General features: G+C 39.9%; 1 protein-coding gene across 1 annotated transcript in view; it reads left to right on the forward strand.

Annotated features, from left to right (window-relative positions):
- Positions 1 to 18,148, forward strand: part of LOC134745961 (inositol polyphosphate 5-phosphatase K-like) — a 30,070-nt gene extending 11,922 nt beyond the window's left edge. The window contains exons 6-9 of the mRNA XM_063680110.1: positions 12,469 to 12,622; positions 14,004 to 14,147; positions 16,384 to 16,585; positions 17,640 to 18,148. Of these exons, the coding sequence (XP_063536180.1) occupies positions 12,469 to 12,622; positions 14,004 to 14,147; positions 16,384 to 16,585; positions 17,640 to 17,815 (676 nt within the window). The 3' untranslated portion in view covers positions 17,816 to 18,148. The remainder of the gene's footprint in view (positions 1 to 12,468; positions 12,623 to 14,003; positions 14,148 to 16,383; positions 16,586 to 17,639) is intronic.
- The last annotated feature ends 3,447 nt before the right edge of the window (positions 18,149 to 21,595 follow it).

Genomic DNA, 21,595 nt, shown 5'->3' on the forward strand with positions numbered 1-21,595 from the left:
CTAGCCGTTATGGAGAGTGAGGAAGCCTTTGCGGAGTTTAGTGAGCCGGAGATCAAGTTCCCGCCTACTTATAAGTTTAATACGGGAACGGACGAGTATGTTATCAAGTGAGTATGGTTTAATATATATTTGTGTATTAACTGCCTAGCCGTTATGGAGAGTGAGGAAGCCTTTGCGGAGTTTAGTGAGCCGGAGATCAAATTCCCGCCTACTAATAAGTTTAATACGGGAACGGACGAGTATGATATCAAGTGAGTATGGTTTAATATATATTTGTGTATTAACTGCTAGCCGTTATGGAGAGTGAGGAAGCCTTTGCGGAGTTTAGTGAGCCGGAGATCAAGTTCCCGCCTACTTATAAGTTTAATACGGGAACGGACGAGTATGATATCAAGTGAGATGGTTTAATATATATTTGTGTATTAACTGCTAGCCGTTATGGAGAGTGAGGAAGCCTTTGCGGAGTTTAGTGAGCCGGAGATCAAGTTCCCGCCTACTTATAAGTTTAATACGGGAACGGACGAGTATGATATCAAGTGAGTATGGTTTAATATATATTTGTGTATTAACTGCTAGCCGTTATGGAGAGTGAGGAAGCCTTTGCGGAGTTTAGTGAGCCGGAGATCAAGTTCCCGCCTACTTATAAGTTTAATACGGGAACGGACGAGTATGATATCAAGTGAGTATGGTTTAATATATACTTGTGTATTAATTGCTAGCCGTTATAGAGTGAGGAAGCCTTTGCGGAGTTTAGTGAGCCGGAGATCAAGTTCCCGCCTACTTATAAGTTTAATACGGGAACGGACGAGTATGATATCAAGTGAGTATGGTTTAATATATACTTGTGTATTAATTGCTAGCCGTTATAGAGTGAGGAAGCCTTTGCGGAGTTTAGTGAGCCGGAGATCAAGTTCCCGCCTACTTATAAGTTTAATACGGGAACGGACGAGTATGATATCAAGTGAGTATGGTTTAATATATACTTGTGTATTAATTGCTAGCCGTTATAGAGTGAGGAAGCCTTTGCGGAGTTTAGTGAGCCGGAGATCAAGTTCCCGCCTACTTATACAGTTTAATACGGGAACGGACGAGTATGATATCAAGTGAGTATGGTGTAATATATACTTGTGTATTAATTGCTAGCCGTTATAGAGTGCGGAAGCCTTTGCGGAGTTTAGTGAGCCGGAGATCAAGTTCCCGCCTACTTATAAGTTTAATACGGGAACGGACGAGTATGATATCAAGTGAGTATGGTGTAATATATACTTGTGTATTAATTGCTAGCCGTTATAGAGTGAGGAAGCCTTTGCGGAGTTTAGTGAGCCGGAGATCAAGTTCCCGCCTACTTATAAGTTTAATACGGGAACGGACGAGTATGATATCAAGTGAGTATGGTTTAATATATACTTGTGTATTAATTGCTAGCCGTTATAGAGTGAGGAAGCCTTTGCGGAATTTAGTGAGCCGGAGATCAAGTTCCCGCCTACTTATAAGTTTAATACGGGAACGGACGAGTATGATATCAAGTGAGTATGGTTTAATATATATTTGTGTATTAACTGCCTAGCCGTTATGGAGAGTGAGGAAGCCTTTGCGGAGTTTAGTGAGCCGGAGATCAAATTCCTGCCTACTTATGAGTTTAATACGGGAACGGACGAGTATGATATCAAGTGAGTATGGTTTAATATATATTTGTGTATTAACTGCTAGCCGTTATGGAGAGTGAGGAAGCCTTTGCGGAGTTTAGTGAGCCGGAGATCAAGTTCCCGCCTACTAATAAGTTTAATACGGGAACGGACGAGTATGATATCAAGTGAGTATGGTTTAATATATATTTGTGTATTAACTGCTAGCCGTTATGGAGAGTGAGGAAGCCTTTGCGGAGTTTAGTGAGCCGGAGATCAAGTTCCCGCCTACTTATAAGTTTAATACGGGAACGGACGAGTATGATATCAAGTGAGTATGGTTTAATATATACTTGTGTATTAATTGCTAGCCGTTATAGAGTGAGGAAGCCTTTGCGGAGTTTAGTGAGCCGGAGATCAAGTTCCCGCCCACTTATAAGTTTAATACGGGAACGGACGAGTATGATATCAAGTGAGTATGGTTTAATATATATTTGTGTATTAATTGCTAGCCGTTATAGAGTGAGGAAGCCTTTGCGGAGTTTAGTGAGCCGGAGATCAAGTTCCCGCCTACTTATACAGTTTAATACGGGAACGGACGAGTATGATATCAAGTGAGTATGGTGTAATATATACTTGTGTATTAATTGCTAGCCGTTATAGAGTGAGGGAGCCTTTGCGGAGTTTAGTGAGCCGGAGATCAAATTCCTGCCTACTTATGAGTTTAATACGGGAACGGACGAGTATGATATCAAGTGAGTATGGTTTAATATATATTTGTGTATTAACTGCTAGCCGTTATGGAGAGTGAGGAAGCCTTTGCGGAGTTTAGTGAGCCGGAGATCAAGTTCCCGCCTACTTATAAGTTTAATACGGGAACGGACGAGTATGATATCAAGTGAGTATGGTTTAATATATATTTGTGTATTAATTGCTAGCCGTTATAGACTGAGGAAGCCTTTGCGGAGTTTAGTGAGCCGGAGATCAAGTTCCCGCCTACTTATACAGTTTAATACGGGAACGGACGAGTATGATATCAAGTGAGTATGGTTTAATATATACTTGTGTATTAATTGCTAGCCGTTATAGAGTGAGGAAGCCTTTGCGGAGTTTAGTGAGCCGGAGATCAAGTTCCCGCCTACTTATAAGTTTAATACGGGAACGGACGAGTATGATATCAAGTGAGTATGGTGTAATATATACTTGTGTATTAATTGCTAGCCGTTATAGAGTGAGGAAGCCTTTGCGGAGTTTAGTGAGCCGGAGATCAAGTTCCCGCCTACTTATAAGTTTAATACGGGAACGGACGAGTATGATATCAAGTGAGTATGGTTTAATATATACTTGTGTATTAATTGCTAGCCGTTATAGAGTGAGGAAGCCTTTGCGGAGTTTATTGAGCCGGAGATCAAGTTCCCGCCTACTTATACAGTTTAATACGGGAACGGACGAGTATGATATCAAGTGAGTATGGTGTAATATATACTTGTGTATTAATTGCTAGCCGTTATAGAGTGAGGAAGCCTTTGCGGAGTTTAGTGAGCCGGAGATCAAGTTCCCGCCTACTTATAAGTTTAATACGGGAACGGACGAGTATGATATCAAGTGAGTATGGTGTAATATATACTTGTGTATTAATTGCTAGCCGTTATAGAGTGAGGAAGCCTTTGCGGAGTTTAGTGAGCCGGAGATCAAGTTCCCGCCTACTTATAAGTTTAATACGGGAACGGACGAGTATGATATCAAGTGAGTATGGTTTAATATATACTTGTGTATTAATTGCTAGCCGTTATAGAGTGAGGAAGCCTTTGCGGAATTTAGTGAGCCGGAGATCAAGTTCCCGCCTACTTATAAGTTTAATACGGGAACGGACGAGTATGATATCAAGTGAGTATGGTTTAATATATATTTGTGTATTAACTGCCTAGCCGTTATGGAGAGTGAGGAAGCCTTTGCGGAGTTTAGTGAGCCGGAGATCAAGTTCCCGCCTACTTATAAGTTTAATACGGGAACGGACGAGTATGATATCAAGTGAGTATGGTTTAATATATATTTGTGTATTAACTGCCTAGCCGTTATGGAGATTGAGGAAGCCTTTGCGGAGTTTAGTGAGCCGGAGATCAAGTTCCCGCCTACTTATAAGTTTAATACGGGAACGGACGAGTATGATATCAAGTGAGTATGGTTTAATATATATTTGTGTATTAACTGCCTAGCCGTTATGGAGAGTGAGGAAGCCTTTGCGGAGTTTAGTGAGCCGGAGATCAAGTTCCCGCCTACTAATAAGTTTAATACGGGAACGGACGAGTATGATATCAAGTGAGTATGGTTTAATATATATTTGTGTATTAACTGCTAGCCGTTATGGAGAGTGAGGAAGCCTTTGCGGAGTTTAGTGAGCCGGAGATCAAGTTCCCGCCTACTTATAAGTTTAATACGGGAACGGACGAGTATGATATCAAGTGAGTATGGTTTAATATATACTTGTGTATTAATTGCTAGCCGTTATAGAGTGAGGAAGCCTTTGCGGAGTTTAGTGAGCCGGAGATCAAGTTCCCGCCCACTTATAAGTTTAATACGGGAACGGACGAGTATGATATCAAGTGAGTATGGTTTAATATATATTTGTGTATTAATTGCTAGCCGTTATAGAGTGAGGAAGCCTTTGCGGAGTTTAGTGAGCCGGAGATCAAGTTCCCGCCTACTTATACAGTTTAATACGGGAACGGACGAGTATGATATCAAGTGAGTATGGTGTAATATATACTTGTGTATTAATTGCTAGCCGTTATAGAGTGAGGGAGCCTTTGCGGAGTTTAGTGAGCCGGAGATCAAATTCCTGCCTACTTATGAGTTTAATACGGGAACGGACGAGTATGATATCAAGTGAGTATGGTTTAATATATATTTGTGTATTAACTGCTAGCCGTTATGGAGAGTGAGGAAGCCTTTGCGGAGTTTAGTGAGCCGGAGATCAAGTTCCCGCCTACTAATAAGTTTAATACGGGAACGGACGAGTATGATATCAAGTGAGTATGGTTTAATATATATTTGTGTATTAATTGCTAGCCGTTATAGAGTGAGGAAGCCTTTGCGGAGTTTAGTGAGCCGGAGATCAAGTTCCCGCCTACTTATACAGTTTAATACGGGAACGGACGAGTATGATATCAAGTGAGTATGGTTTAATATATATTTGTGTATTAACTGCTAGCCGTTATGGAGAGTGAGGAAGCCCTTGCGGAGTTTAGTGAGCCGGAGATCAAGTTCCCGCCTACTTATAAGTTTAATACGGGAACGGACGAGTATGATATCAAGTGAGTATGGTTTAATATATATTTGTGTATTAACTGCTAGCCGTTATGGAGAGTGAGGAAGCCTTTGCGGAGTTTAGTGAGCCGGAGATCAAGTTCCTGCCTACTTATGAGTTTAATACGGGAACGGACGAGTATAATATCAAGTGAGTATGGTTTAATATATATTTGTGTATTAACTGCTAGCCGTTATGGAGAGTGAGGAAGCCTTTGCGGAGTTTAGTGAGCCGGAGATCAAGTTCCCGCCTACTTATAAGTTTAATACGGGAACGGACGAGTATGATATCAAGTGAGTATGGTTTAATATATATTTGTGTATTAACTGCTAGCCGTTATGGAGAGTGAGGAAGCCTTTGCGGAGTTTAGTGAGCCGGAGATCAAGTTCCCGCCTACTTATAAGTTTAATACGGGAACGGACGAGTATGATATCAAGTGAGTATGGTTTAATATATATTTGTGTATTAACTGCCTAGCCGTTATGGAGAGTGAGGAAGCCTTTGCGGAGTTTAGTGAGCCGGAGATCAAATTCCCGCCTACTAATAAGTTTAATACGGGAACGGACGAGTATGATATCAAGTGAGTATGGTTTAATATATATTTGTGTATTAACTGCTAGCCGTTATGGAGAGTGAGGAAGCCTTTGCGGAGTTTAGTGAGCCGGAGATCAAGTTCCCGCCTACTTATAAGTTTAATACGGGAACGGACGAGTATGATATCAAGTGAGTATGGTTTAATATATATTTGTGTATTAACTGCTAGCCGTTATGGAGAGTGAGGAAGCCTTTGCGGAGTTTAGTGAGCCGGAGATCAAGTTCCCGCCTACTTATAAGTTTAATACGGGAACGGACGAGTATGATATCAAGTGAGTATGGTTTAATATATATTTGTGTATTAACTGCTAGCCGTTATGGAGAGTGAGGAAGCCTTTGCGGAGTTTAGTGAGCCGGCGATCAAGTTCCCGCCTACTTATAAGTTTAATACGGGAACGGACGAGTATGATATCAAGTGAGTATGGTTTAATATATACTTGTGTATTAATTGCTAGCCGTTATAGAGTGAGGAAGCCTTTGCGGAGTTTAGTGAGCCGGAGATCAAGTTCCCGCCTACTTATAAGTTTAATACGGGAACGGACGAGTATGATATCAAGTGAGTATGGTTTAATATATATTTGTGTATTAACTGCTAGCCGTTATGGAGAGTGAGGAAGCCTTTGCGGAGTTTAGTGAGCCGGAGATCAAGTTCCCGCCTACTTATAAGTTTAATACGGGAACGGACGAGTATGATATCAAGTGAGTATGGTTTAATATATATTTGTGTATTAACTGCTAGCCGTTATGGAGAGTGAGGAAGCCTTTGCGGAGTTTAGTGAGCCGGAGATCAAGTTCCCGCCTACTTATAAGTTTAATACGGGAACGGACGAGTATGATATCAAGTGAGTATGGTTTAATATATACTTGTGTATTAATTGCTAGCCGTTATAGAGTGAGGAAGCCTTTGCGGAGTTTAGTGAGCCGGAGATCAAGTTCCCGCCTACTTATACAGTTTAATACGGGAACGGACGAGTATGATATCAAGTGAGTATGGTGTAATATATACTTGTGTATTAATTGCTAGCCGTTATAGAGTGAGGGAGCCTTTGCGGAGTTTAGTGAGCCGGAGATCAAATTCCTGCCTACTTATGAGTTTAATACGGGAACGGACGAGTATGATATCAAGTGAGTATGGTTTAATATATATTTGTGTATTAACTGCTAGCCGTTATGGAGAGTGAGGAAGCCTTTGCGGAGTTTAGTGAGCCGGAGATCAAGTTCCCGCCTACTAATAAGTTTAATACGGGAACGGACGAGTATGATATCAAGTGAGTATGGTTTAATATATATTTGTGTATTAATTGCTAGCCGTTATAGAGTGAGGAAGCCTTTGCGGAGTTTAGTGAGCCGGAGATCAAGTTCCCGCCTACTTATACAGTTTAATACGGGAACGGACGAGTATGATATCAAGTGAGTATGGTTTAATATATATTTGTGTATTAACTGCTAGCCGTTATGGAGAGTGAGGAAGCCTTTGCGGAGTTTAGTGAGCCGGAGATCAAGTTCCTGCCTACTTATGAGTTTAATACGGGAACGGACGAGTATAATATCAAGTGAGTATGGTTTAATATATATTTGTGTATTAACTGCTAGCCGTTATGGAGAGTGAGGAAGCCTTTGCGGAGTTTAGTGAGCCGGAGATCAAGTTCCCGCCTACTTATAAGTTTAATACGGGAACGGACGAGTATGATATCAAGTGAGTATGGTTTAATATATATTTGTGTATTAACTGCTAGCCGTTATGGAGAGTGAGGAAGCCTTTGCGGAGTTTAGTGAGCCGGAGATCAAGTTCCCGCCTACTTATAAGTTTAATACGGGAACGGACGAGTATGATATCAAGTGAGTATGGTTTAATATATATTTGTGTATTAACTGCCTAGCCGTTATGGAGAGTGAGGAAGCCTTTGCGGAGTTTAGTGAGCCGGAGATCAAATTCCCGCCTACTAATAAGTTTAATACGGGAACGGACGAGTATGATATCAAGTGAGTATGGTTTAATATATATTTGTGTATTAACTGCTAGCCGTTATGGAGAGTGAGGAAGCCTTTGCGGAGTTTAGTGAGCCGGAGATCAAGTTCCCGCCTACTTATAAGTTTAATACGGGAACGGACGAGTATGATATCAAGTGAGTATGGTTTAATATATATTTGTGTATTAACTGCTAGCCGTTATGGAGAGTGAGGAAGCCTTTGCGGAGTTTAGTGAGCCGGAGATCAAGTTCCCGCCTACTTATAAGTTTAATACGGGAACGGACGAGTATGATATCAAGTGAGTATGGTTTAATATATATTTGTGTATTAACTGCTAGCCGTTATGGAGAGTGAGGAAGCCTTTGCGGAGTTTAGTGAGCCGGCGATCAAGTTCCCGCCTACTTATAAGTTTAATACGGGAACGGACGAGTATGATATCAAGTGAGTATGGTTTAATATATACTTGTGTATTAATTGCTAGCCGTTATAGAGTGAGGAAGCCTTTGCGGAGTTTAGTGAGCCGGAGATCAAGTTCCCGCCTACTTATAAGTTTAATACGGGAACGGACGAGTATGATATCAAGTGAGTATGGTTTAATATATATTTGTGTATTAACTGCTAGCCGTTATGGAGAGTGAGGAAGCCTTTGCGGAGTTTAGTGAGCCGGAGATCAAGTTCCCGCCTACTTATAAGTTTAATACGGGAACGGACGAGTATGATATCAAGTGAGTATGGTTTAATATATATTTGTGTATTAACTGCTAGCCGTTATGGAGAGTGAGGAAGCCTTTGCGGAGTTTAGTGAGCCGGAGATCAAGTTCCCGCCTACTTATAAGTTTAATACGGGAACGGACGAGTATGATATCAAGTGAGTATGGTTTAATATATACTTGTGTATTAATTGCTAGCCGTTATAGAGTGAGGAAGCCTTTGCGGAGTTTAGTGAGCCGGAGATCAAGTTCCCGCCTACTTATAAGTTTAATACGGGAACGGACGAGTATGATATCAAGTGAGTATGGTGTAATATATACTTGTGTATTAATTGCTAGCCGTTATAGAGTGAGGAAGCCTTTGCGGAGTTTAGTGAGCCGGAGATCAAGTTCCCGCCTACTTATAAGTTTAATACGGGAACGGACGAGTATGATATCAAGTGAGTATGGTTTAATATATACTTGTGTATTAATTGCTAGCCGTTATAGAGTGAGGAAGCCTTTGCGGAGTTTAGTGAGCCGGAGATCAAGTTCCCGCCTACTTATACAGTTTAATACGGGAACGGACGAGTATGATATCAAGTGAGTATGGTGTAATATATACTTGTGTATTAATTGCTAGCCGTTATAGAGTGAGGAAGCCTTTGCGGAGTTTAGTGAGCCGGAGATCAAGTTCCCGCCTACTTATAAGTTTAATACGGGAACGGACGAGTATGATATCAAGTGAGTATGGTGTAATATATACTTGTGTATTAATTGCTAGCCGTTATAGAGTGAGGAAGCCTTTGCGGAGTTTAGTGAGCCGGAGATCAAGTTCCCGCCTACTTATAAGTTTAATACGGGAACGGACGAGTATGATATCAAGTGAGTATGGTTTAATATATACTTGTGTATTAATTGCTAGCCGTTATAGAGTGAGGAAGCCTTTGCGGAATTTAGTGAGCCGGAGATCAAGTTCCCGCCTACTTATAAGTTTAATACGGGAACGGACGAGTATGATATCAAGTGAGTATGGTTTAATATATATTTGTGTATTAACTGCCTAGTCGTTATGGAGAGTAAGGAAGCCTTTGCGGAGTTTAGTGAGCCGGAGATCAAATTCCTGCCTACTTATGAGTTTAATACGGGAACGGACGAGTATGATATCAAGTGAGTATGGTTTAATATATATTTGTGTATTAACTGCTAGCCGTTATGGAGAGTGAGGAAGCCTTTGCGGAGTTTAGTGAACCGGAGATCAAGTTCCCGCCTACTTATAAGTTTAATACGGGAACGGACGAGTATGATATCAAGTGAGTATGGTTTAATATATATTTGTGTATTAACTGCCTAGCCGTTATGGAGAGTGAGGAAGCCTTTGCGGAGTTTAGTGAGCCGGAGATCAAGTTCCCGCCTACTAATAAGTTTAATACGGGAACGGACGAGTATGATATCAAGTGAGTATGGTTTAATATATATTTGTGTATTAACTGCTAGCCGTTATGGAGAGTGAGGAAGCCTTTGCGGAGTTTAGTGAGCCGGAGATCAAGTTCCCGCCTACTTATAAGTTTAATACGGGAACGGACGAGTATGATATCAAGTGAGTATGGTTTAATATATACTTGTGTATTAATTGCTAGCCGTTATAGAGTGAGGAAGCCTTTGCGGAGTTTAGTGAGCCGGAGATCAAGTTCCCGCCCACTTATAAGTTTAATACGGGAACGGACGAGTATGATATCAAGTGAGTATGGTTTAATATATATTTGTGTATTAATTGCTAGCCGTTATAGAGTGAGGAAGCCTTTGCGGAGTTTAGTGAGCCGGAGATCAAGTTCCCGCCTACTTATAAGTTTAATACGGGAACGGACGAGTATGATATCAAGTGAGTATGGTTTAATATATATTTGTGTATTAATTGCTAGCCGTTATAGAGTGAGGAAGCCTTTGCGGAGTTTAGTGAGCCGGAGATCAAGTTCCCGCCTACTTATACAGTTTAATACGGGAACGGACGAGTATGATATCAAGTGAGTATGGTTTAATATATATTTGTGTATTAATTGCTAGCCGTTATAGAGTGAGGAAGCCTTTGCGGAGTTTAGTGAGCCGGAGATCAAGTTCCCGCCTACTTATACAGTTTAATACGGGAACGGACGAGTATGATATCAAGTGAGTATGCTTTAATATATATTTGTGTATTAACTGCTAGCCGTTATGGAGAGTGAGGGAGCCTTTGCGGAGTTTAGTGAGCCGGAGATCAAGTTCCCGCCTACTTATAAGTTTAATACGGGAACGGACGAGTATGATATCAAGTGAGTATGGTTTAATATATACTTGTGTATTAATTGCTAGCCGTTATAGAGTGAGGAAGCCTTTGCGGAATTTAGTGAGCCGGAGATCAAGTTCCCGCCTACTTATAAGTTTAATACGGGAACGGACGAGTATGATATCAAGTGAGTATGGTTTAATATATATTTGTGTATTAACTGCCTAGTCGTTATGGAGAGTAAGGAAGCCTTTGCGGAGTTTAGTGAGCCGGAGATCAAATTCCTGCCTACTTATGAGTTTAATACGGGAACGGACGAGTATGATATCAAGTGAGTATGGTTTAATATATATTTGTGTATTAACTGCTAGCCGTTATGGAGAGTGAGGAAGCCTTTGCGGAGTTTAGTGAGCCGGAGATCAAGTTCCCGCCTACTTATAAGTTTAATACGGGAACGGACGAGTATGATATCAAGTGAGTATGGTTTAATATATATTTGTGTATTAACTGCCTAGCCGTTATGGAGAGTGAGGAAGCCTTTGCGGAGTTTAGTGAGCCGGAGATCAAGTTCCCGCCTACTAATAAGTTTAATACGGGAACGGACGAGTATGATATCAAGTGAGTATGGTTTAATATATATTTGTGTATTAACTGCTAGCCGTTATGGAGAGTGAGGAAGCCTTTGCGGAGTTTAGTGAGCCGGAGATCAAGTTCCCGCCTACTTATAAGTTTAATACGGGAACGGACGAGTATGATATCAAGTGAGTATGGTTTAATATATACTTGTGTATTAATTGCTAGCCGTTATAGAGTGAGGAAGCCTTTGCGGAGTTTAGTGAGCCGGAGATCAAGTTCCCGCCCACTTATAAGTTTAATACGGGAACGGACGAGTATGATATCAAGTGAGTATGGTTTAATATATATTTGTGTATTAATTGCTAGCCGTTATAGAGTGAGGAAGCCTTTGCGGAGTTTAGTGAGCCGGAGATCAAGTTCCCGCCTACTTATAAGTTTAATACGGGAACGGACGAGTATGATATCAAGTGAGTATGGTTTAATATATATTTGTGTATTAATTGCTAGCCGTTATAGAGTGAGGAAGCCTTTGCGGAGTTTAGTGAGCCGGAGATCAAGTTCCCGCCTACTTATACAGTTTAATACGGGAACGGACGAGTATGATATCAAGTGAGTATGGTTTAATATATATTTGTGTATTAATTGCTAGCCGTTATAGAGTGAGGAAGCCTTTGCGGAGTTTAGTGAGCCGGAGATCAAGTTCCCGCCTACTTATACAGTTTAATACGGGAACGGACGAGTATGATATCAAGTGAGTATGCTTTAATATATATTTGTGTATTAACTGCTAGCCGTTATGGAGAGTGAGGGAGCCTTTGCGGAGTTTAGTGAGCCGGAGATCAAGTTCCCGCCTACTTATAAGTTTAATACGGGAACGGACGAGTATGATATCAAGTGAGTGAAATTTTCTGGTCATCATAGTTTGATAAAATACGGATATACATATTATGGGTAACAGAGGGTTTACCGTCTATGTCGATGTCGTTATTTAACTCTATCGCTCTTGCGTATTTAATTTATATAGAGGGAAGTTTTATATCATCTTGCCACCCAAAATAGGCACATTGGATGTCGAGTTGCGGAATATGCCCAGCAGAACTAACTAACTAACTAACTATATCATCTTGCCTTAATAATTGCCAACTTAATAATTGCCAATAATTGCCAAATTGTTAGACCAACATAAGTCTGCAATGATTTTGATAGCACACGCAGTGCAAGTGTTATTTTAAACGTTAAACTTCTATAAAATTATGGCGTATAAATAACACTTGCACTGCGTGTGCTATAAAAATCGTTGCAGTATAATATTTTTAAGTATTTTAATAGTCAGCCCTGAAAAGGGATAACTTGCATGGTTCCGTTATGAAATTTTAAATCCAAACAAAAAAAATTGAAGTCAAATCAAAACTTAAATCTTAGAGATTTTGTCTTCATTTTCAGACGGAAACCGTCCTGGACGGACAGGATACTATACAAAGTGATCGCGAACAACTATGAAAACATCACCCTTCGCGCGGACCTAATATCTTACAATCACGTGCCGTTCTACACGCTGAGTGACCACAAGCCTGTAGTAGCGCAGTTTAATATTAAGGTCAGTGCAAACATTCAAACTTATTTATAAAGATGTTGGGCCCAAGGGAAATACTCACTGAGGTGAGTACGAAGAAACTGAACTTGGTAAGCATCTCTTACGTGGACCGTAGTTAGTAGGGGTTTTTTTGTATGGAAAGGTATAACACTTATTTCAAAAATGAATTCCTCGTCCCAAAATTATCCGATAATGATATATAACTTGCCCTCGTTGCTAAGACCTGGACGAATTAGACCTGGGGAGTCGACCCCTTCCCCCCTCTATTTGGGGGGTAGGCACGGTACGATCTCTACCGGCCAAATCAGCTTTGTTTGACCTAAGGAACAATCGTGCCAAGCGGCATCGCCTGAGACTAAAGTGCATACTGTTCCATACATTTGCTGTCACTAGTTAGTTACCCTACTATAGTAAAATAACACTGCTTATGTTAATGTTACATAAAAAGTCTACAGATTTTAACTGCTTATGCTCGTGCTTTAAATAATACTTAATCTTACCTATCTTTTATACTTAATCTTTTTTTTTTTATTGCAAATGTTTTGTATGTTTTAATTATGGATCAATGTTATCTGGATTAAATGATTAAAATAAAAATAAAAATTTAACCTTACTTATGTTAGTACAAAGTAGACATTTTTCTGGAATGCCCCCAAATAGTTGCTTGCCACTAACACTGTATAGCCCGCTCCAGACTACGCGGCGCGAAGCCACGAACGCGAGTGTGGAGTCGGTTACGCTGGTTAGCGAACTAAACTCCACACTCGGGTTCGCGGCTTCGCGCCGCGATTCGCGCACGAGTGTGGAGGGGGCTTAACATTGCACGTGCATGCGTAGATCCGTCACGGCTTCATTCGCTCGGTGATCGAACGCGAATCGCCCAAACCACGAGCGAACATTCGCATGAGGTCCGCAGTCGTGGCTCCTATGACAGCATCGATAGAGGACAACGGTGAAACGACGATGACCGATGGGCCGGACGCAGTAAGTGAGAGCGCTGATGTTTGTGATTCTACAGAGGTAATTATTGCATGTTGGCAATTTGAATTTTTAACCCTTAAACCTGCTTGATGCTTGCGTAGTTACAAACCTACGTAAAAATACACCATGCACGTAAAAAGATTTCGGTTTTAAAATCGTCATCTTATTTAGCGATATACGTAGTTTTCTCGTACAACAACTGGCGCCTATTTCACCAACAGACAGGTTTGTTTGATATATTAGGCTTACAGCAAATACAAAAAAAAAAGACTTTCAAATAAGGTCCGGAATAACAACCAAAGTTGCTTAATATTGAACCCTACCGTCCCAGTAATAAGGGCCACGCCTACTTGTAATAATATGTATATTTTATTGTAATTCCTAATATGTTCTATTTCTGCAGACGTTCTCAAACTACACCGAGAAGACGATAAAGTTTGTGCTGAACAACCAGAAATGGTACATAGGGGACTCCGAGTACAGGATGGAGTGTATCCTGTCCCAAGATGTCGAGATTCATCCCAACGACTGGATCGGCATTTACGATGTAAGTATACTTACTTGCTTACTTACTTACGTACTTACTTATGCACTTACTTACGAACTTACTTACTTACGTACCTACTTACTTACTTACTCCTGTTGCGCGACAACTCGAAGTGAATCTTGGCCTCCGACACCAAAGACCGCCATGCTTCACTGTCCAAAGCCGTTTCTGTCCATTCGCTATTGCACATCGTCTCTCCAGCGGTATTTAGGGCGTACAGATGGCATGTAATATATATTTTAAAGAACAACCAGAAATGGTATATCGAGTACAGGATGGAGTGTATTCTGTCTCATGACGTTGAGATTCATCCAAACGACTGGATCGGCATTTACAAGTATATAAGTATACTTGGCCTTTGACACCAAAGACCGCCATGCTTTTCTGTCCAAAGCCGTTTCTCTCCCGACGGCGCCGAGTTCGCTAACTTTTTTTTGCACTTGGGCTCTCCAGCGCTACCTAGGGCGTCCAGACGGTATTAAATATAGAATTTTTAAAGTGTCCGAATGTTATGGTCAATTCTTAAGTAATATTGGGACACCTTCAATCAATCAATACTGCCGATGGCTCCATCGATACTGTCGATGATTTCGCCAACGTCAAAGTGGGATCCACGTGGGATCGAATTCATATTTCTTGATTTTCTTCAGCTAGTGTACGGTAAATAAAATTATGGGCCTCTAGGGCTCTAGCCAGACACGGTTAGAGGTAGAAATACCAAATGCTCCTAGAGCACGACGTTGTTCGGTAGTTATTGTTGTTGTTGTCGTCTCGTAAAACCGATAGCTGGATTTTACGAGAAGCACGTGGACTACCGGCCGTTGAATCCAAAATGGTGGTTAAACACGCTTTGAGATTAATTCTCCATTCACTACACACTACCAAATTATATTACTGTATAATAAAGCTATCGATATTACACTTTAAACAATTTTAATGAGCAACAAACAAAGGAATTAATCACGAGGCTACTATCAAGATGGCGTTCGAACCGGAAGACGGTATTAAATATAGAATTTTTAAAGTGTCCGAATGTTATCGTCAATTTTTAAGTAATATTGGGACACCTTAAAATTCTAACTATACAGTAAACGTCAAATAGTGACAGCTAAAGTGGTCAAATAAGGTCAGTCCACTTGGCACTTGTAAATCGTGTGTCCTAAGGAGCATCCCACCGTGACCAAACTTTTGCGAGCCGAGTTTTTGCAGGAAGTGAGGGGAAAACTCTTCTTTGTCCTACCGTTATCCCAGTGTATCTGGGGTCGGTTCTTCCCGTACCTTTGCGCCAAAGAACTCTATTACGGGTTGTCTGAGGGGTTCTGGGAAAACTTATTTCCAAAAAAAGGACAAATGAAAAGTTTTAATTTAAGTTCGTATTTGGAAATTAGTTATAAATGTAATATCTATCCATAAAAGTCGTCTGATATCTCAGTAGTTACGTTACAAGAAAGACGAAAATAAACAACCAAACACACAAACCTGCGTAAATAACTCTTCCCGCATAACAAGACACTGTGCCAATGACCTCTATCGACACGAGATAAAGTTCATTTCAGCGTGACGTAACATTACGTCAAATGTAAGGAAAACCCGCAACCTTCACTTATGATAATTGTGTATGTCACCACCGAGGAGTGTCTTTTCAAAAGGGTTTATTTCTCTATGAAATACCATACAAAAATAAGCATTGTGAAAAGACACACAAGGCTTATTTTTGTATGGTATTTCATAGAGAAATAAACCCTTTTGAAAAGACACTCCTCAACTATGTTGCTAACCTCTGACTGGGTAACGTTACGTTGTATCTGGTAAGCAAGGAGGAAATCTTATTTCGTGACCATAGCACTGGCTGCAACGACGCCATACTACGGAAATCGTTTGAGTACATAGACATAGTATATACAAGTAGTTATAGACGCGCCACCGAGCGACCGGGGGTAAGGGAAAGAATATTCATATAAAATTTGGGCAGCATAAGATTCTTTCTTTTTTCACTTATAAATTTCGGTATGTCGCCATCTCCTCCTACCTATGATTCCACCCGGTCGGTGATAAAGACAAAGCATGGCACTATTTTCTCTTTTCTCTTATAGGAATCGCAATAAGACTATCGTTCTCTATTAAAGAGTGTCAAGCCCTTGTTTGACACATATATACTCTATGTGCGTACGGCATGTTTGTATATCAATGTGTGTGTAAGCGCCCCAGTTGAAAATGTTTTGATGTACTTTTCCAGGCATCCTTACACAACCTGGACGACTACATAGCCTACGAGTACATGGCTAAAGTGCATCGACCAGAGATCCAGCCCGTGCACGTAGCCCCAGGCACACGAGTGGTGATTCTGAGCTTTCCGGTGGGCAGCGGCGTGAGGATACCCGGTTTTTACCGGTTTATATACTTCAGTCAGCCCAACAGCGACGTTCGGAGCGTGCTAGGTATGTTCAAACTCTGATGTGATGCTCAACATTGACAGTGTGTCAAATACGGGATGGGTGCCAACCACTGGTAAGGTGCCATCCACTGGTAGGGTTAAAGTCATTAGTAAGGTTCCAACCATGGGTTGAATGCTGGCTAAAACCAGTTAGCACATTAGTTTAGGATGTCAGCTATTGGTACGGTGACAACTATAGGCAGAGTTCCAACTGTACGTAAACGTAAAAAGCAACTATCTTTTATATCACTAAGTAAAGTTCTAAGATATTTACTCCTCATCTTTTGAGTCGCTACGCTCAAGATTCGAAATCAGGACCAGCTAAGCGAGTTATTAAAAAATCTTTCGCTTGCTCGTTTCTTAAACAAGCATAAAAGCAGGGACCGGCCCGCTATCCCTTATCGGGGTTTTATAAGGGTATTGCATAAGGCTTAACTCACCATACCCTTTGCCAGACGAAACCCTTTGTTTTGGTTTTAAAAACCCTTATATAAAGCTACCACATTTGAGTAATCGGTAGCCCAAATACCCTTATCATCCGCTCACCAACACCTTGCATATTGCTTATAAGGGTTAGCCTTATAAAAGGGTTTCCTTTTTAGCATATAAGCGTGCTAATTTAAGTCATCTACCTTGTTCATAAAGAACACATTACTTCGAATCCGAGCGATCGTCGGCGGCGACGGCGGCGTTCTTTGACTAGGCACGTATTTTCTTTCCTTTTCATACACTACCGTAGATATATACTAATCCTGTCTCTTTCACGCAAAGGGAAACCTTTATAAAAAGCGCTTAAAGATAAGGGTAACCCTTATTAAGAGCTACCCTTATTTTTGGTTAGCTTTTCGGTATGAGTTAATCAAAGGTAAGGGTATGAATGGGCTTGCAGTTCAAAAGGGAAAGTCTTTCAATGTGTTAGCCGTGTTTAAGTGTCGCCCATTGAAAGGGTTTTATCGCGGGAAGGGTTGTCCGGTCCCTGCATAAAAGTAACTAGTCTACTTGACTTAGCTCTTGCAAAATAACTCAGTACCTAATAGCTATTTATTTTTCTTTCACAGGCGTCTCAATCCCCTTCGAAGCCAGCTTTAAAACCGAGGACCCCCAATGGGCCTCCACCAGCACCACCCCCACCCCAAAACCCACCTCCGCCACCACGGACGTGTTCACAGACTTCACGGGACTCGACGTTGCGAATCTGTCGCGGCATTTCTCGCACGACTTAAGTATTGACTGACTAAAGAGCTACTTGCCTGGTTCGCCGGCAAATGGGAGGAGGAGGCCTTAAGGTTTGGTGTAAGGTTACAAATTCTAGGTCCATATAGGCTTACGTAAAATTTATATTCCTATTGTTAGGTTTCTTACTTGTATTTATAATCGTGATTATTCATAAAACATAAATGAAAATCTAAATCTGTTTTATAGTGTAATTGTACGGGAACTAGTAACTGTTTGACGAAGCCCCGCGAACGCGGGGCCTCTTAGTTCTTGCTCTGGAGAAAGGTAAGTTTTACCATCAAACTACCCAGGTGAAGAAATATTATTCCTAATTGCTCTGTGAGACCCCGCGAACTTCCATTGTTCCGCGTTCCGCATTTTTGAACAATTCCCTAAAATCGTCAAAAATATATATAACTGTAATTATGGCATCTGCTGACAGAATTGCTGCTTTTCGATAATCAGTTGAGAGATGCGACCTGTGCCCTGTTTATCAAAAGCTTGTAGCTTGTAATACAAGTGGAAGTCCTTTTTTGACAGCTTTTGTTAGAAGGGGATTTCCACTTGTATTACAAGCTACAAGCTTTTGATAAACAAGCCCCTGGGGCCCGTTTCTCAAAAGCTTGTAACTTGTAATACAAGCGGATGTCACTTTTTGACAGCTCTTGTTAGAAGGGGACTTCCACTTGTATTACAAGCTACAAGCTTTTGAGAAACGGACCCCGGCCATATGGAAGCAAGTTGAAACGTAGACATTCGCTCCTCCTGGACAGTGAGATTTATGAATAATCACGAAATCACGAATGAAGTAAATTATCAAAATTGTGTAGAACAATTTCGGACAAGTAAAAGTATAAATATTAATTTTATGTAAGCCAATGCGGATAGGTTTAGCTATATAAATAACTGGAATAATTATAGATATTAAACTAATTGTAATAGCTACTAACATTGTAATAACTACATAACTACATTTAAAATAGTGTAGTCAAAATAGTAACGTCACAAGATAAATTCATAAAAAACACAGTGACGCTTACAAACGGTAATCATTTGATTTTCCTGAGGAAGCTACTAGGTACATAGAAAAAAACACTGAAGAAAGTATTCGTGTGTATTAAGGGGCCCACTGACTATCAGTCCGCCGGACGATATCGGCCTGTCAGTTGTTCGGAACTGTCAAATTTCTGTTCTAACTGACAGGCCGATATCGTCCGGCGGACTGATAGTCAGTGGGCCCCTTTACATTACAATAAAAAAATCCCTTAATGGACTAGGCTAAAAAGGCCGTATAAAAGTAATAGATAACGCTTATAATTTACATGACACTTCCATATTGTAGTGACTATTAAATACATAATGATATACATTATACAATATGTTTTTTCAATCCTTAGCCATATTTCGTGAGGTGAATAAATACGAATATTGATCGATTTTTAAATCGCAAAAAAAAAATTACCTGTATAAATATCGACATTAGTCTAATTACATGAAACGTTACATTTCTTTTCGTGACTTCGAAGTTTTTTTTTTTTTTTTTTTTTTATACCACGTCGGTGGCAATCAAGCATACGGCCCGCCTGATGGTAAGCAGTTACCGTAGCCTATGAACGCCTGCAACACCAGAGATATTACACGCGCGTTGCCGACCCTTTAAAAACCTGTACACTCCTTTTTTGAAGAACCCCATACTGTAGCCCCTCGGGAAAACCTCGGCAGGGAGCTCATTCCACAGCCGAAGCGTACGCGGGAGGAAATTGGTCCGGAAATTAAGTTGGTCCCATAATACATATTTAACACAAATAATGGATAAGGATTAAAAATCAGCAATGTGAACAAGACAAGTACTTATGCAAGGTACCTCCGATCAACAAAAAACAGCTATGTGTGTACTGTACCAATAGAAAAGTTTATTAAAACGAGGCATGCAGCATAGAACAAAAGAAAAACATATTTTTTTGTTCTTAAAAGATATATTAATGTACCAATTATGTAAATGTAAATATGAGAAGTAAATAAGCTAATTCCATGGCTTCTAGACAATAATTAGAAACAAATGTACATCATAGTTGTATTTATAGTACCTAGATGCTTAACACTTATCTAAGTAGGCAGGTAGCGAATTATTATTAAAATGATTAATTAGAAAAAAGGTGGGTATTAAAGCGTACTAATTTTCTAATTCCTAATCTACGAGCGAAATTAGACTAAAATGCAAGGTCTACAAAATATTGTCTTCGGTTACTGCGATAGTTTCTCATGAAATAAAACTATTTAAACGGATTATATCGCGTATAATCAATTTAAAATACTTCCCGACGTTACGAACGCTTTACAGCGTTCGTTGTCAACAGGAGACTGGTAAGCTATATATTCAGCTCTGTCAAAATTACAAAAATAATGAAACAATAACTATAACCACGAACGCTGTATGGGGTTTGAAACAATCGAAACGTCGGGGTTATATTAAATTCATTATACGCGATATAATCCGTTTACATAATTTTATTTCAAAGTCTATAAGTTCATTGTAACTCCAGATGAGAGACAAGCGCGTATTTAAAATTAATAATTATTAATAATTTCATCGATTTTTGCTACAGACGATTTTTGTTTTAATTTTTTATTTTACATTATTATTAATACACAGTACAGAGACTATAAATAGACAGGTCCCTGCAAAACTGTATTTACAGTTTCCCTGCAGGTAAGAGTTTACATATTTATATATTTTGAAATAGGTACTAATCTTAAATTATTATTAAATCTAAACACTTAAGAGGTACTTGCTCATGTGCAATTGTCGCTTATGTGCACTCTTGCTCATGTGAAATTGTCTCTTAAGTGCACTCTTGCTCATGTGCAATATTGTCACTTAAGTGCACTCTTGCTCATGTGCAATATTGTCACTTAAGTGCACTCTTGCTCATGTGCAATATTGTCACTTAAGTGCACTCTTGTTCATGTGCAATTGTCACTTAAGAGCACAGATATAATATTAAATCTGTGCTTAAGTGTTTGCAGTAGGTACAGTTTTAAGGCGCTTTTGAACTATTTCTTATTTGGCTCATGCCGAATGTTCTCGGGTATACTATTCAGGAAATACGGAAGTCTTAGGAAAAGTCAGAGTTCTGTCACTAATATAGTTTGTAACCCGGGGGACTTCAAATTTTCGCGCGGTTACTGCCCTTGTTTTAGGCTTATGTTCTATTATATCTAATATTGTCTTCGGTTACCGCGATAGTTACTCATGAAATAAAACTATGAAAACGGATTATATCGCGTATATTGAATTTATAATACATCCCGACGTTTCGAACTCTTTACAGCGTTCGTGGTCAACGGGTGACTGATTATAAATTCAATATACGCGATATAATCCGTTTTCATAGTTTTATTTCTATTATATCTGTTCTGTTTTATAATAAATGATTTGAATTTTGAATTTGAATCTGATATATACAATTTAAGTAAATTTTAGTGCGTATAATATATTTAACTAATAGAATCCAAAGGAGGGTCGGTTTATATAGATTGTATTTAACTGTAAATATTGTATTCAAAACACTGATTTAAACTTTCACGATTTTTACTCATTATTATTCACAACGACGGGACTTGATCGCGTAACATAAGTTTTCGCGTCACATAAATAAATTCATGCTTTCTTTTCCTTCTCTTCTACTAACAATAGAATAAGTCACAAATGTAAACATTTAATTATGTAAGAGTTGAGCGCGGCGCGCCAACAAACTGGTTACTCCAGTTTGGCGCATTTATAGTATATGTGTAACTG

This window comes from Cydia strobilella, chromosome 12 (genome assembly GCF_947568885.1).
Source record: "Cydia strobilella chromosome 12, ilCydStro3.1, whole genome shotgun sequence".
Taxonomy (NCBI): domain Eukaryota; kingdom Metazoa; phylum Arthropoda; class Insecta; order Lepidoptera; family Tortricidae; genus Cydia; species Cydia strobilella.